The sequence below is a fragment of the Gambusia affinis genome, linkage group LG06 (genome assembly GCF_019740435.1).
Source record: "Gambusia affinis linkage group LG06, SWU_Gaff_1.0, whole genome shotgun sequence".
In the NCBI taxonomy this organism is placed as follows: domain Eukaryota; kingdom Metazoa; phylum Chordata; class Actinopteri; order Cyprinodontiformes; family Poeciliidae; genus Gambusia; species Gambusia affinis.
In genome coordinates this window covers 27,497,708-27,514,531 of record NC_057873.1, presented here as the reverse complement: position 1 = coordinate 27,514,531, position 16,824 = coordinate 27,497,708, and the positions used below count along the sequence as shown (strand labels likewise).

General features: G+C 40.4%; 1 protein-coding gene across 2 annotated transcripts in view; it reads left to right on the top strand.

The window, feature by feature from the left end:
- The window catches only part of tada2a (transcriptional adaptor 2A), a 43,226-nt gene extending 26,977 nt beyond the window's left edge, over positions 1-16,249 (top strand). For both annotated transcript variants that reach the window (XM_044118539.1, XM_044118538.1), the window contains exons 6-15: positions 312-400; positions 575-647; positions 720-783; positions 2,994-3,037; positions 8,677-8,787; positions 10,856-10,927; positions 12,234-12,366; positions 12,701-12,744; positions 13,846-13,925; positions 15,914-16,249. In XM_044118539.1, the coding sequence (XP_043974474.1) occupies positions 312-400; positions 575-647; positions 720-783; positions 2,994-3,037; positions 8,677-8,787; positions 10,856-10,927; positions 12,234-12,366; positions 12,701-12,744; positions 13,846-13,925; positions 15,914-16,099 (896 nt within the window). In that variant the 3' untranslated portion in view covers positions 16,100-16,249. The remainder of the gene's footprint in view (positions 1-311; positions 401-574; positions 648-719; positions 784-2,993; positions 3,038-8,676; positions 8,788-10,855; positions 10,928-12,233; positions 12,367-12,700; positions 12,745-13,845; positions 13,926-15,913) is intronic.
- Positions 16,250-16,824: the final 575 nt, after the last annotated feature.

Sequence of the window (16,824 nt, the reverse complement as noted above, 5' to 3'; positions counted from 1 at the left end):
ATGATACCTACTGGAAATGGTAGATTTTGGCCCCAAGAAGAGATTATAACTTCATAATTTTCAGACACTTTAGTATTGTTTATATTCATACCCCCCTCCACCCTCCATTTATCATTACATCTCACTTGATATGAAAATATCTGCATTTATTAAAAAACTAAAATAAAAAAAATGGTTACAACACCCCCCAAAAAAGTGATGCCCTGGGCTACTGCCCATATGAGCCCTTTCTAAAGTCCAGCCCAGAATGTAAATAATCACAAACCACTGAAGCATTTTGGGTTCTTACATGTATTCCTCTGACCCCACAGCCTCTGACGACCCCCCCCGGCCGACCTTTGACTCGGTTCTGTCTCGGGACATGGCAGGGTACATGCCAGCCAGGGCCGACTTCATGGAGGTGAGGTTGAGCTGACATCACCTGTCTGGAACGAGTAAATCAGTCAAACGGCCACTAGAGGGCTCGGCAGTAAATGTTCATGAAAATAGTGACTCACACCTTGGGTTGTCACCCGGCAGCCAGTCGTCATAGCGACGTCATCAGAGCCTGACGCCATTTTTATCTCTCTCCTAGGAGTTCGACAACTACGCAGAATGGGACCTGAAAGACATCGACTTTGTGGACGATGACTCAGAGATACTGCACTGTACGGCTACTTTATTTTTTTAAATCATGTCTGATTTGCACCTTCTACTTAAACTTTCTGCTCCTTTCACAGCTCTCAAGCTTGCAGTCGTCGATATATATCATTCGAGATTAAAAGAGAGACAAAGAAGAAAGAAGTAGGTGTTTGTTTTCATTTCTGTCTCTGTGGAAATGCAGCCAGTAGCCTGCAGTGATCTCAGTTTTTCAGCAGATGGCGTCAGAAGCTTCTGTATTCATTGCCCTGGTATTTTCTACACTGGGTTACAAATAGTAATTCACACCTTTTCCAGCAGCACTCTGCTTACTTAGCATCTAGCATTTCACTGGACGGATGTATTTATAACATTGTTTAGTGTTTTATCAAAAGCCGCCAGTCCAGAGTAGATGGGATTATCACTGAACGGGTTGCTAACTTTAAGACGATTTATTTGCTGCCGTTCATTTGGTCTTTCAGGTTGAGTTTACAAGCCGCAGGGTGTCTGTTCACTCCATGAATATATTTAGATATGCATTTGTTCTTTCCTCCAACATGTGAATGCCAGTCTGTTTGACAACATGCCCGTTCTCCCGGCAGGAAGGAAATAAGAAATGTGTTTTAATCCTGAAGAACAATCCAGTTTACAGACAGCCCCGTCCTCACTTTTGGTCTTTTTGCTTCCCTGCATTTTCTCCTCTGTCTTAGACACCATTCACATGAAATTCTAGCAGATTTACTCATTCCATTTTAGTTGTTCCAATATAAATATAAATATTTGATTATTTAAGTGGTTTTTTGCGTATGTCTTTTTTAGTATTTACCAATACTAAGCTCTGTGTAGCGTTGGACAAATTAAGAAAACTGAACATTTAAATGATCATCATAAGATGCCAATAAAACTAAATTTCTTTTATTGTTAGAATAAAACTGTTGGACAAACAAAATGACAACATGAGTGTCCAGACGTACCGTGCCATGTCGAAGTGTTCACAAACTTTTAATTTTGCGCTTTGTCAGATTAGAACCAAAGATTTCAGTCGAGCTCCGCCCACTTCTTTGTTGAAAGCCAAGCACATTTGGTCAGCTGGCTTTCCCACCATACGCGCTGTACTCTGACTGCTGGAAAAGACGAGTGCATTTTTTATTAACTCCAACAAAGAAGAGAAGGTTGATCTCTGATAACCCATAGAAAAGTTTTTTTTATATCTCAAAAATGACAACGGCACAAACGGACATTTTTGCTGCACAAATGTAGCACACTTGATTGATGCTATATTTCATTTGATTTTGTAAATTTGGGCTGGCTGGTTGACCTTTGACCTCTGTAAACTTTAAGATGGTAGCGGCACAAACAGAAACGGCTGCAGGCTGCTGCACAAACGTTAGTGCAAACGTTTCTGACTCGGGGGTCAAAGATGCATTGTTGTACAATTGCACATCTGTTCACACCCATTATTACATGTACATATGGTAACAGGAGTTTGGGGGCGTGGCCAGAAGCAACTTATTTGCATAAAAGCGACAGAAGCTGTAGCTCAAAACTGGCCGAACTGAGCAGGTGACATTTCATTATCTGAGAAAGAGTTTGTGCAAGAAATGTAGTGAACATGTTTTGTAGAACCCATGCACATCTCTTAACTTGTTTTTAAAGAAGCATAATAGGTGTTCTTTAACATTCCTGGTTTTTTTTTTTAGGAGGAAAATAAATTTTCTGTTGTTATCCTGCCAGCTGTCACTCTTTGTCACCACTCACTGCGCCTCGCATCCATCACAGAGTCAACTTTAACGAGTTTCTGCTCCCTGAACTCCGTGGAATGGCATTCAAGGCTCGCAAAGCGTTTCCCAGCCACCTCGAGCAGCCAGGCTCCTATTTTATCTCTGCTAAGTTGTCAGAGAGGATTGTAAGATCAGACCTTGAGCTCCGCAGCCGAACATCAGAACTCACATTTGTGAGCTTTCTCCGGCCCTAAAAGCACTGAATTCTGTTTGGTAGAAACCGACTACGGTTTCTACCAGTAGCCTTGATTCACTTTCCACTGACGCTGGCTCCACAGTTTCCTGTACCGCCCGATTCATCCTGAAGTTTAACCGCCCATTTTGAACACAACTCACTAATAAGTGTTAGTAATTGTAGTCCTGGTGTGTTTTTGGCCGCCTTCCACATATTGGGTTTGAAGAGTTCGTCTCACAGGTTCAGGACAGACAAACTGACCGAAGAGTGATTTAGGATTGGCATAAAAAGACAGCTTTACTGGGAGCTTATTTGATATTTACACTGAGATAAAGTTACACCTAAGTGGATTCCATTTCTTGCTTTGCTTCAGCAATCAAAGGATGGTTTTTCTGAACCGCTCTGTTCGTCTCTTTCAGGATCATCCGAGACCACGGTTTGATCAACCTGCGCAAATTCCAGAGTGAGTTCCCTTCAGAAACTCATTAGCTCTGCTGAGTCATTCACAACGGCTTGGCCAGACATTTCATACCTGGCAGCCAAGTCGCTGCTCTGCTTTCTGGAGGATGTGTGCAAACAAAACTGTGCTGTAATAACCTTGATTTGTCTTTTAAGGTCCTTGACTGTTTACATTATTTTTAGTTATATCTGAGCTTGGATGAATACGGATATAAGTGTTTTTCGTCCAATTTGTTTAAAAAAGTCTAGAGAGGTAGGTTTTTAACTTAAAGAGCTGAAATTAGTGTTTTTCTGTCTAAATCATGGAAATGTCCCGAGAGCATATTAGGGCCATCATGGACACAAGAAAAAAAAAAAAAGGGAGGTAATTTTCCTAAAACAAACTCTGAAACTTTGAGATTTATTTCACATATTTCCTAGAAAGAATTTGGTCATTTTTTGAGCTTGTCAAAATTTTTCGACTTGGAAATTCACTCAGTTTCAAACGTAGAAAATTTTCAGCTCTTTGCTCTGAGAATTTCCTTTTCTTTTCTAGAAAGTTTCTGAGATTAATCTCAGCAAAGGGGAGGCGATCTGCATTGGATAGATCAGGTTGATTGACAGCACTAAGACCCTCCTACCTCCCCGCTCTGATTGGTTGTCTATGACCAAGCAGTGTGTCTGATAATATACTATCACAACATAGTGACAGTTTTAACACACATATTAAAACATTATTTTTTTACAAAAGTTACCAACTCCATCTTCAATTATATTATCACTTTCAAAAACTGTGTAAATTATTACAATATTGACGTCCATCTTGAGTTGAGCGTACTTAAACTACAAAATACAGAAACAAAGAGCAGAATCTGAAACCTGGTAACTCTGTTGTCTTTATGTCATCAACAGGGGAACATTTTGTGCTTTAACTTTGTCGTCCCCTGTTTTGTACCATGAAAACTTTCTGCACATGGATTCTGTCATAATGGATGAGTAAAACCTTCACTAGCTACAAATAATTACAGCTATGTTCACACTTCAAACAAGAAATACGATAAATGTTTTTCAAAGAAAGAGAAAGATGTGTGAATCTTCCTGTCAGTATGGGCGTTGGGCGTAACCTCACTCCCCTGTTTTGAAGGGCGTTGCTGCAGAGACGGCCGCAGCCTCCACCTGTTACAGGTTGGATTTCACCGGGTTCAGTGAAATAATTCCTTGCAGGGAGGGACCAGATGGATTTAGATTTTTATGGCGAGCTTGAGCCGCGAAAGGATTTTGTCTGGTTCTAGTGCCTCGTAACTTTCCCCGCCGTGCCGCCTCGCCACGTGTTGCTCCGCAGAGCTCGCTCCAGGTTCTGCAGTCGGAACAGTTTCCCCCCTCATCTTTTATTGACGTTTCCCTTCAGCCCGCCGGTTAGCCCCTGCTGCCTTATCTCTGCAGCCTTTTCAAGACAAAAGCCAACTCAGACTGGAGCTGCACACCGGTTGCCATGGAGACTGTCAAAGAGCGCGTGTGTGTATACGTGTGCGTTCATGCGTCTGTCACATGCAATCATGGGAGCGGTGGCGTCTCTCGCGACCCGTCGGTCCGCTTGTCGTTGGCTGTTTGGGCCCAGTTTGGAGTTCTGGTCTCCTCCCTGCGTGTGTGTGTGTGTGTGTGCAGGGCGGCGTGTGCGTGTGTGTGTGTGTGTGTGTATCCGGTGTTCGGTTAGGTCCGCAACTTCATAGACTCAGCCGGAGATGGCAGCTGTTAATTAGCGCTCACACACGCCGCAGTCTGAACCCACAAAAGAAGCCTCTCCTCTCGGGCTCCGACATTCGTCTTGTTACTCGGCAACGCGGCCGAAGCTTTCAGGCGAACACAACAAGTCTCAGAGTGTGTATGCGTGTTCAGGGGAGTTAAATGTGTGAACACTCACCAGCGGAGCGTCGCTCTGGCAAATCATGCAGCAAAGAGATGAGTTTCTGTTTTCATGCAGCAAGGCTGCTGAATGTTTTATTGAGTATGAGTTTGAGATTCTTCCTCTGCAATGGATAAGAAATCCAAAATTCAGTTTGTTTAGGTTCTTGAACGAATTGTGAATCTTGGATATATACAGTGTCTTATAAACTTATTTATCCCCTGTGGCGTTTTGCTTTGTCACAACCATAGACCTCAATGTGTTCTGTTTTGATTTACATGGTTTTATGTGATGGGCCACCACAAATTGAAAAGTAGAAGAGAAACAGCACAAAGTGTGTAAAAAAATTCTAAGCTGGAAACAAATAAATGTGGCACACATTTATACCGCCTTAAGGTCAGAAGTTTGTAGAACCACCTTTGGTTCCAGAGGCAACTTTTGGGGGTTTTTTTGCTAATGTTTTTTGGCAATAAAATCTCAAGTTCAGTCTGATTGGTTGGAGAGAATCAGTGGATGTTATCATCTCTCAGCTACTGCCACAGATTCTCAGCTAGGTTTAGGTCTGGTTCTTGACCAAGCAAATCTAACCCATACATGTTTCAATCTAAAGCACCACAGGGGAGTGTTTATGTATTTTTTGTATTGCTATATTTTTAAGTTAACCTAGCATTACGACAACCTTTGTATCCTATTACAGGATTTCTTCCATTGCTAACATACTGTACACACAAACACATAAGTTTGTATTTCTACGCATATAAGGACTTTGCATTGACTTCCACTCATTTTATTTCCTTCATTTATACCTAAACCAGACATTTTCCCTAAACCTATCCAGTACTAGTCTACTCCTAATCCTACCTCTAACTTAGTTCACCTCTAATTTACCTCTAAGCTAACCCTAAACAAGGGGTATACCCTATTAGGGCCAGACTTTGGTCCCCATAAGGACATCAGTCTTCAGAAGGTCAGTGAATATCCCAGAAATGATCTTAAGAAGACTAGATAAACAAGTACACACACACACACACACACACACACACACACACACACACACCATCTTTCGATATTCTCAGGGACTTTGCATTGACTTCCATTCATTTTCAGTACATTTCTCTAACCTAACTCTTACCCAAAACCGTTACCAGTACATGTCTAACCCTAAGCCCAACCTAAACTGAATTCACATCTTAGTCCTAAACTTAACCCATAACTCAAAACCAGCACTTCTTGTCTTTTGGGGGCCTGGGGCTTTATACTACTTCCATTGATAAATTACTTCACTTATAACAAAACATGTTCCCATGTTTTTATAAGTGAAATTATCTCCAACGGACCTAATATTTATTATAAATACTATGGAATTTTGGACATAAAAAAAGTTTCACTGTCTTGCTGAAAAGTTACTTGTAAGTTAGTTTTGTTTTATTCTCAGCGTATTTGCTCTAGAAATTAGACCAGATCTGCTTGGTAATATTTTGTGCATTTTGTGGTGCAGGTGCAGTTTTAAAGCGAAGGACTCGTAATCAGTTTTAGTGCAGCTGGTCACTCCCAGCCGCCTGGCTCAGCTGATCCGTTTTTTCCTGTAGCAGATCAGAAACGGTACACCTCAGAAATTAATATGTTCTAATAACATCACCTCTCACATTCCAAAAAAAATAATAGAAGAGGAGGATTTAAAATCTAGCTTTATCAAGCAGTTACTGATGCTGTTTTTTTTTTTGGATGTGATAAAGTTATAATCGGCTTTAAATGTTACCACATCAGTGATTTCAATATTTCCCCTCTCCAGATTGAGAGCTCTGAGAGGCAAGCTCATACAGTGTTGACAATTAAAGATCTTTGTATTGACTGTATTACGCAAGCTGAGCTGTGTAAAGACACCCTGAGTGCTAATAGCTTTTTGTGTAATCAGTGGTTTTGGATGAGAAGTGAACATCCATTCGGCTACAGGGAGAGAATTGGTTCCCTGCAGCCGCCTCAGGAGATCGTATCAGCCCCGTCTGCACAGAGCGGTCGTGATTACAGGTGCAACCGCGGCGCACAGGCAGGGTTTTATTCTGATCATGGCTGTGAATCCCCTGGCCAGTGTTCTAAATCTACCCGCCGGGTCTCTTGAAGTCATACTTTGATTCCTAAACAATACCTGTGGTTTAAAAAGTAGCTGGGCCTCCACCGACCCCGTTCACTGCGGCGCTGAATTGTTTCACAAGCCGAGGATAAAAGGTTGGGAAGGTGTCGCTGTTTTCGTCCTGCCGTCCCCCGTGTCAATAAATAAACAGGTTGAAGTGGCGATTGGAAAAATTGCATAAACGGACCATGAATCACTGTGAACAATGTGTGTTTTTCACAGTCTAAATGTGATCTGAGTTCAGTTATTCTAGTGTGTCAGGCTCCTATGTTTTGGTCTTTAATCAATGCAATAAAATTATTTGGTTATTTCAAATGCTTCTTTATTTTCAATAAACTTATTTTAGAAATGAAAACATCTTTTCTATATTGGGTATTAGATGGGAAGCCCAAACGTTACCCACGTTTTATATTTATTAGCTATAAACAAATAAAGTTTTCATTCATGTATTTGATAAAATCACTTCTGTTATTATTGTTGGGTTTTTTTACAGAAATTTGGTGCAAAAGGTGGATTTTATAGGGGATTTGCTCCAATCCACACAGTCACAATTCTATATTGTCACCTTCCTAAAATAATGGTCTAAGTCACTATTTGCCAAAAGTGATACTGGCAAAAAACAAGGAAGAATCTGCCAATACTGAAGTTCAAATACACTTAAATGATCATAACATGTGATGAATGCCCTGTACACACGAAGCCGGGCAAATATCTCCTCCACTTTGTTCAAAAAGATAATATCATAAACACAGGATCTCTTTCAGAAAAGTTTTCATCCACATGAATCCACACAAATCTGTCCCTGAGCGTTGCATAAAACATGCCAGAACCATAGGGGGCAGTGTAGCGCACAGCTAGAACCTACAGTACAGACCAAAAGTTTGGACACACAGTGTGTGTCCAAACTTTTGGTCTATACTGTATGTCAGCCAATCAGATTGCTTCAAAATAACCACAACTTCAGAAACAACCAATCAGAGCCAGGAGGAGGGTCTTCATGCTGTCAGTCACTCTTTTGTATGTGCTGCTCACAGCTTCCATCTTTGCTCTCTGCGACGCTACAGCTCCTCCCCCACTGCAGAGCCTGTCGTGATTGCTAAGGCTAGTTAGCATGACCACAGTGACGGCAGAAAAATGGTTTTCCTGGAACAGTCAGTGGTTTCTCTGCTATTAGCACATTGAGCAGGGCTTGACCCTGATTGGCTATTTCTGATCAGTAGGGATGCATTTCTGCTAATGACGATAGCAGCTCAAGGAGGAATTGGAGGACCTCGATCTTTTCACAGATTATCTGTCTCATAGTGTTAAAACATAGCGACAGTTTAAACAAATATGTAAAAAAAACCAACACTTTTTAATAAAAGTTACATACTGCAGGTTGGAGTTTCTTTCATACTTTAGAAAAACAGTGGTTAAGTGCATCACTAAAAGCCATTGAGTGACATTAATGTAACAGGTTTGTTCTCTGTCCATTAACTCACAAACTAAATGACTTTCCAGCTGAAGCAGCAGAAGTCATAAACTGCTCCAGAGGAGGCGGATCGCTCCTTTCATGTTTCTCCGTTACATTCTCCTGGATCTGCTGCCCACTCATTCCTGTCCTCTCTTGTCTCTCTCTCTCTCCTGTTAGTGTTGGAGCGATGTTACCCGAAAGAGGTGCAGGAGCTGTATGAGGTCATGAGGCGGTTCGCCAGAGTGGTCGGACCGACCGAACACGACAAATTCATCGAAAGTCACGCACGTCAGTATCGGCCCCTGGCGCGTACACCTGAGAACATGCACAGAGTTTTTTCACCAAGATCGAGCCAGTCTGAGTAACCTGGCTTTCTGAGTTTCACTCTGAAAGGATGTAACTTTGAATCCTGGTGGGAAAACGAAGTGACATTACCGCTTTCTGTTTTTAGAAAGTGTGTGGATATTTTCTTACTTTATTTCATCTTTTGAAATGTTTCTTCTTCCTGAAGTTTTTAATTGGATTTTACAAGATTAAAGTTTATTTAGAAGACACACATTTCTACTCCTCTTACCCTAAAAATGTCGCGCTTCAGGACGTCATCTCACTCACGTGGTGTTGCCTGAACACACACCTGCTTTCCGGAGGCATGTTTGCGCTCAGTAATGGAAGGCGTGACATGTAACACAGCAGCGATGCTGTCTGGTGGGGCATGATCTGCCATTCCTGCTCAAGCTTTTACACACAGCGTTGGCTCTGAAACGTCCCTGTGTAGAGAGCTGATCGTAGAGAACAGGGTGTGTGTGAGTGTGTGAAGGCTTCTCTATCTGCAGCAGGTGTTACATGCTTGAAACCGACTGAAATTACTTGAGAGCTGACTGGCTCTCTGTTCTAACAATTTTCAGAAAAAAATATTTTAAGAAAAGTGCCTTATTTCCATTCCTGCATTGATAGATGCAGAGTTCTCATTCTCATCATTGAGCAACACCAGCAAACTGTTTTCTGCTCATCCCCATTTTTGTATGTTTGTTGTCACCTGAAGCATAAATACACACATCACTTTTTGCTCAGCCACTTTACCGTTTAGGATCTGGATGGATGAACATGTTTGATGGAAGATGTGCCAAATGCCTTCTATAAATCTAAAAATAATGTTCTCACCATTGAAATGAGTCCTGTACCAACATGGGCTGAAAGGAAGAAGCCATTCCTCAGAAGCCAACTTAGAAACCCAGATTACATTTCAGGGTTTCTCCAGAAAAGCTGCTGTGTTTGTTGGTAGGGATGCAAGGTGTATAAAAAACATTTAAAAGAAACAGCACAGTTAAGTCTGGTAGCCCGCCAGGCTTAGAATACTGAAGGAAACATTCTGGAGGCTTCTGCAGCAGTATGATGACAACTGGAGCGCTTGGCAAACATTTGTGTTGTTTGTTCCTCCAGCTGCGTTTCCATTAGCCACATAATGGCTCAATTTAACAGCAAGAAAATAAATTCACTTAATGAAAATACAGCAATTTTGAAAAGAACTAATTTCTCTATAATAGAAATGAGTTTTCTGGGCGTGCTGCGGTGGCGTAGTGGATAGCACGACCCACATTTGGAGGCCTTGAGTCCTCGACGCGGCGGTCATGGGTTCGATTCCCGGACCCGGCGACATTCGCTGCATGTCTTCCCCCCTCTCCCTGTCAGCCTACTGTCATATAATGGACACTTGAGCCCACAAAAAGACCCCCTGGTGGGGGAAAAAAAAGAAATGAGTTTTCTATTGTAGAGTTTTTTGGCCACATAAAAATTGGTTTATTTTGCAAAACTCTGATGGCAGCATTTTGTTTTGGAGCACGTGAGTCATGTGATCAACAACCAGGTGTTGCCACTGGCACAAACAGCAAGGAAGACGACAACAGGAAGTAGTTGGAGGATGATGTCCTGAGTCATTTTTTTACTGACTTATCATGAGAACCAGTTTATTCACGTGTGAGTTTTTTTTTTTTTTATTGTTTCCTATTTAATGAAAACACAGCAATTGCAAAATTGTGTCGTTTTAACTTTAGCCGAATATCGTCAAGGTTTTGTTAGTAGTCCTGATGATTATCACTTTGTTTTACTTTATACTTTTGGGTTTTTTTATTGTTGAAGGGAAAATAAAATCCACCTTAACTTGAACTTGTATAAAAATCCGACTTTTATTGTATTTATTCAGCCATCTGAAGGACTTAACTCGATTTTTGCTTCCGCCAGAGTGTCTGGAGGGCTCCTTTCAAACAGTCTGTGGCTCTGAATGTGCATCTACTGTTATGTTTATGAATCAGTCTGTGCAGATTTGCATTAAGCGACCTTCAACTCTCTCTCTTCACAGTTGAGTTCGAGCTGAGGAGAGAGATCCGCAGGCTGCAGGAATACAGGAAGGCAGGAATCAAGTCCTTCTGCAGTGAGTTGAGTTTTGATATTTTCACTTTTTGGGACCAAAAACGTCAAGTAAAAATCTGGGTGTTTGTTTATGGTTTTCATATTCAGGACGCTGGACACATTTAGTAAACATCCCTGCACTCTGGGGAAATGTGACAGAAAGATGGGATTTCTACAATAATTGCAGACACATCCTCTGAATACAGAGGACTTTTCCAATATAAATATGAAAAGTTGTGTGTAGTTTTATAATTGTGGCTCTTTAGGAAAGATGAGCTGAGACTTTTTGGATATCCTAGAATCTCTGGACTCTAATAAAACAATTTTACTCTCAAGAAGAGAAAAGTTTCTTAAATCTTTGCCCGACTTTAACTATAAATGTTAGGAAATTGCCTCAGTTATGAAAAAGCTGCTTTCACTGCAGAAGCAGCAACATAATCGTCTGCAATCCAAAGGTCAAACTTTGTCTTCAAGTGGAAATATTACAGACGGGACCTTAAATTTAGATGAAATTCAGTCATTTTTCTTAATCTTCCTTTAACATTTAGTTTGTCTCCAGGTTCAGCTGGAATTCTTTGGAGATATGTTTTTAGAAAAGTGTACAGGAAAGAGTTTTGACTTAGATGATGTTTGACCTGTCGCTAAAGGAAATGAATCAATTAACCACATGAAGAATTAAAATGATTTCCATTTTGATAACTTGATATTTTTTGAATGGCAGCCCATTTTATGTTTTTCATTTCTATTTTTATTTATCAATTTTGGTTCTCTTGTTTTACTTAGGATATGTAAAACATCTTCCAGTACAAATGTGTAGTGTCTTTTACGAAACTAAAATTTATTAGTCTTGAACTTTCATTGCTACCCTATTGTTGACACAATACTTAAAATGGCCTCAAAGAAAAAATATTATCGCTTATCCCAATAATTATTGGGGCAATTTATCCTCCAGCAAAATGTTATCGTGACAGACCTAATGATGCTGTACGTATAAAAAAGTGACGGTATAATAAGCTTACACTCTTTTCAGTCTGCGCTTTGTGTTCTTGCATTGGCAGAAATTTAAAGATTTATTTCTGTGCTAGCTCTTTTTTTTTGCTTTTGCTTCTTTTGTTTTTCTTTTCAGCATTGTGTTTTTTCTTTTCTACTCGCGTAAAGAAAGGTTAAAAATGACTGAAACATACATATGAAATAAAAACTGGTTATTGTTGCATTAACCCGTACGGCAATGCGTTGCGTTGCGCTGCTTTCCATTGTGGTCTGCAGCGGGTACCGGCTCGCTGTGGCTCCACTTTTGAACTCTTCCTCCTACGTTTTCCGTCCACCAGGTGCCAAGGTGTTCGAGCGAGTGAAGAGGATGCGTGAGGACGAGCGGAGGAAGAGGACCATGCTGAATGACGTTCTGCAGTACATCCAGGACGGCAGAGCGTGTCAGCAGTGGCTCAGCAAGCAGGCGGCCATGTGAGCGTCCGAAGGGTTTGCGCGGTCTGCGTGTTACGCTACGCTACAATAAGCCCCATTCCTACATTAGCTTGCGCTGCCATTTCAACACGTACCACTCTGGTTTTCTTTTCTTTTCTTTTCTTTCATCGTCATCTTTTCCACTGGCTGTCGTCCAACTTCCACCTCTAAATAAAAGCTCTCAAACGGAATGACTCATCTTTTTTCCTTTTTTTTTTTGGATGACATTCAGGAGTGAGAGTAGTGAACAGAGAGGCTGCGTAAAAGTGGGATGTGTGTCTGCATAAACACAGCAGCAGAGATGATGAGGCTTTTTCTTTCTCCTCTGTTACAGAGATGCTGGCGTCACTCCAGCTGTCACAACAATCACGGTGTCAGGTAGGAAGTTTCTCTCCTAGTCTTCCTCTGTCACCTCCGTGTGGCTCCAGGGCTCAGCCGTAACAACAGAGCTTCTCTCCTTAAATGCTCAAAAACACTTTCAGGAGCGTATTTATTCTGCTCTTTCTCGCGTTTAAAATAGCATCGGTTCTCTTTGCTCCCAGAGCTTAAAATGGACACTCCTACATCTCTGCATGTGCAGGAGTTGGCAAAACTCTCTTGTTTCCAGACCTTTAGTTTTATTTAAGTGACACAGAATTTCCCAGATGGTGTTGCAGTTCTATTCAAGACTCGACTGGACTATATGAAACTATGCTAAAGTATGCTATGCTATGCCATGCAATGCTATATTGTGCTATAATATGCTTTGCTATGCTATGCAATACTGCACCGCTACACTGTTATTCCATAGCATATGTTTAGTATATGCTAAACATATCGGATATACTATAAGTTATAAGTATATAGCAGATATATATAATAGTTTAGTATAGTCTGCTATACCTGGTTATCCTAGACTATATAATGGTTTTCCATGTTGTTATATAATATTCTTAACTACATTATGTTGTGCTATACAATACTATGATGTTTTATGCTATGCTAAACTATACTATACTGTGCTGTGCTGCACTGTACTTAACTATGCTATGCTATGCTAACCTACAGTAGTGCTTTGTCAGGCTATGTTCAACTATATTATACTATGCAATATAATGCTAAACTATGCTAAGCTACCCTACACTAGATGTATACCGGTACTACACTGTACCATGCTAAGCTAAGCTATGCTAAGCTTTGTGGTAGGTTAACAGAGCCCTTCACACTTCCTGTTAAGATTAGTTATATTTTATTACAGTAGCATATTGTGAAACTTTACATTTAGAAAACACTAAGCCTTAATTTTATCGCATTAAGTCAGTGGAGAAAATCACAACTTAAGAAATAATTATATTTAACACAATCAGCTGTGCTACTGAGCCATTTCACGCTTTGTAACGTTTTGTTCCCCTGATAGTTAACAGCCTGTTGTCTGATGATTAGAGCAGCGTTGCCGTGTGAACTGGGTGTTTTAAACGTTATTACGTGTCTGCTGCTCAGCAACAGGCAGGCGGAGTGCTCCTCCTCTCAACCTGACTGGACTTCCAGGGACGGAGAAGCTCGACGAGCGTGAGAAGGAGGTACGGCCATGACAGCCTCACACACATAAAGTGTCCAGTGTGTGAGGCTTTTTGCCTGATTTTAAAACCCACCTGCTTCAGATGCATTTAAATTGTTTTATGCCAACATTTGCAATGCGTTTTTGTGGATATCTACAGGAGAAACTTTGACAAAAGCTGCCAAGTCCGTCCCGGTGTTTGTGTCCATAGACAGAAAGGAGACTGCTCACTGTTTTCTAATGACCTCAGCCAAAGGTTCACCTCTAAATTTCCATAAAATGGAATCATAAGAGATTAGAGCAGCATTTTTTCAGGAGTGACTACGACCTCCGCGGATCACCGGATAAACGTAGCACATCCAGGTCTTTTCCTAGCCTCTAAAGAAAGACGAGATTTAACTCAGAAGAAAGAAATTGTCCCTTTATGTGAGACTTGACGGAGATAAAGATTCAGCTTTCTCTTTATCAGGAAATCTCCCTGAGCATCAGACTGTTTAACCTCAGTGTATTCATGCTTTCAAAGCCCCTGTAAAAATTAACAAGTAGCTTCATTATTCAGTTAACCAACCAAGGGCTGCTATTGTGTTGCTCAGGAACATTTTGCTGCAAGAACTTCCAAGTTATTTGTTGCCATGGTCACCCGAAACCCAAGTGTTAATCTCAGTGATGTCATCTTCGGCTCATCTGCAGTCGGGTGTTAGAAAGGTTAGAAAGTTTTGTTCTGTCGCAGAAGCAGCCTGTTGCTGCCTAACTGTTTATTTCTCAGTGACTCTCTGTGGATCTTTGACTTTTACCTGTTAGTTTCATAACAGTGTTTTGTTGCACTTTAAATTTAGTTTGTTGGGGATTGCCATGGCGATGCATAAGAGAGCATTGAAATGCCTTCCAAAGTATTTTTGACAAAATATTAAAAGAAATTTTGTCAATGTAAAATTTCATTTAAAATTTGTGCAAAATAAGGACTAACATAACCAGGTAACATGGAATTAGCGACTGCATAAATGTTCACCCCTTTTAAAGTGACAGACCTAATTCAACAGAGGTCCAGTCAATTGATGGTGGTTGGATAGAGGTCACCTGAGCGCATTGCCTGTGTATAAAGACACCTGTGTCTGGAAGGTAAAATTCACTGGTTAATCAGTATTTGCAACATAAAGACATAATAGTCCATGCAAATCAGAGAAAAGATGATTGAAAAGTATAAGTCAGGGAATGGTTACAAATAAATCTCTAAATCCTGGGGGGTTCAGTTAGATTGCCAAGATATGGAGGGAGCTGATCCACCGCTTATTACGATTTATCATGTAGCCACATGTTGATTTTAAAGACCTTGTCAGACTCGGTGTGATGTAAGCGCCTTGTTTTTTTATACCCGAGTTGTACTGGGAATTTACTGTATGGCTGGAACAACTAATGAGATTAATCGTGATTAATCAATGATTAAAATAATCCCCATCTAATTTGAGAATCGATTAGTCGTTAACTGGAGCATACAGACTCTGAAAAAGACCATTTGCTGAAAGAACTCACTCAGAGCAGGGATTGAACCAACAAATGTGCACATATATATAAACGTATGTATACAAAAAACGTAAACACATTTTTCATTTAAGAGAAAAACACCTTTTCTGTAAACATGTTTTACCCAAAACACTTTTAGCTTCATTGTTTCAAATCCACTAAATGAAAGCTGTCACTGCATTGTAGGCAATCAAATCTTTGTTTTCTCATTAAAACTAATATTATATAAAATAAATCTTAAGATGTTGCATGAAAATGAAAATCTTCAGAATGTTCCAGTGTTTTATGTGATTAATTGATTAATCGTCAGAATAATAGATTACTAAAATAATCCCTAATTTACTGCAGAAAGACTCCCTTCGCTCTTTGCTTTTGTACTTTTTATCAACTAAAACTGGATCTTGATAAACTTCCTGTAAGGTAAGTCTTCCTGATATGTGCGGCGGCCATAATGACACACGTTTCGTTTCTTCCCGTGTGTCTGCGTAGTTGTGCCAGGTGGTACGGCTGGTGCCGGGGGCCTACCTGGAGTACAAACAGGCTTTACTCAACGAGTGCAGGCGGCAGGGCGGGCTGCGGCTGGCGCAGGCCCGAGCGCTGATCAAGATCGACGTCAACAAGACGCGCAAAATCTACGACTTCCTCATCAAAGAGGGTTACATCACCAAGGCGTAGGAGCTCTGAGGATGCTGGACTGTGGTCAGAGGCTCATTCTGCTGTAATCCTCCTCAGACTGACGGTGTTTTTAAAAGTGTTTTTATTTCCAAGTGTTGTCATGTCGTGGTCGTCAGTTTTTACACATAATAAAATGACGTGTTTGTGTTATTCTGTGTCTGACTGGCTCCTGTTTTAATGAGTTATTTCTTGACAGATTGGCTGATAAATATAACTTGGTGAAACATCATTTGGATGATTAAATCAAAATAGTCCTTTCCATTGTTTTTCAAAGCAAATCATTTAAAAATAATCAATTTTGAGCCACAAAAACGAGATTCGGATCCAGGGCTTTGTAATACCAACACAGGCTTCCAGGTAAGGATGATAATGTGCCTTCTGGAACCACGGATCGCTCTGTAAGAGTCGGCAGCCAGAACGCTCAGGTTACCATGTTTGTGCACATAAAGTTCCTCAATTAAGAAAATGACTTTTTATTTATTTTAATTGAGGAAAAGATTTAGAAAAAAAACATGAGATTTTAACTTTTGTCTTCTGTCCACATAAATCTTTACTGAAAATAAAATTAACATTTTTGAATGTGAATTGAAAAACCATCTCCATATTTAATAAATAGCTTCAACTTCTTTGCTTTTACAAAATTGAAATGAATTCAATTTTGAATTAATTTTGTGGATTTAAAACAGTCAAATTTTTTGTGCAATTCATTGCGTTTTCTTTTTAAA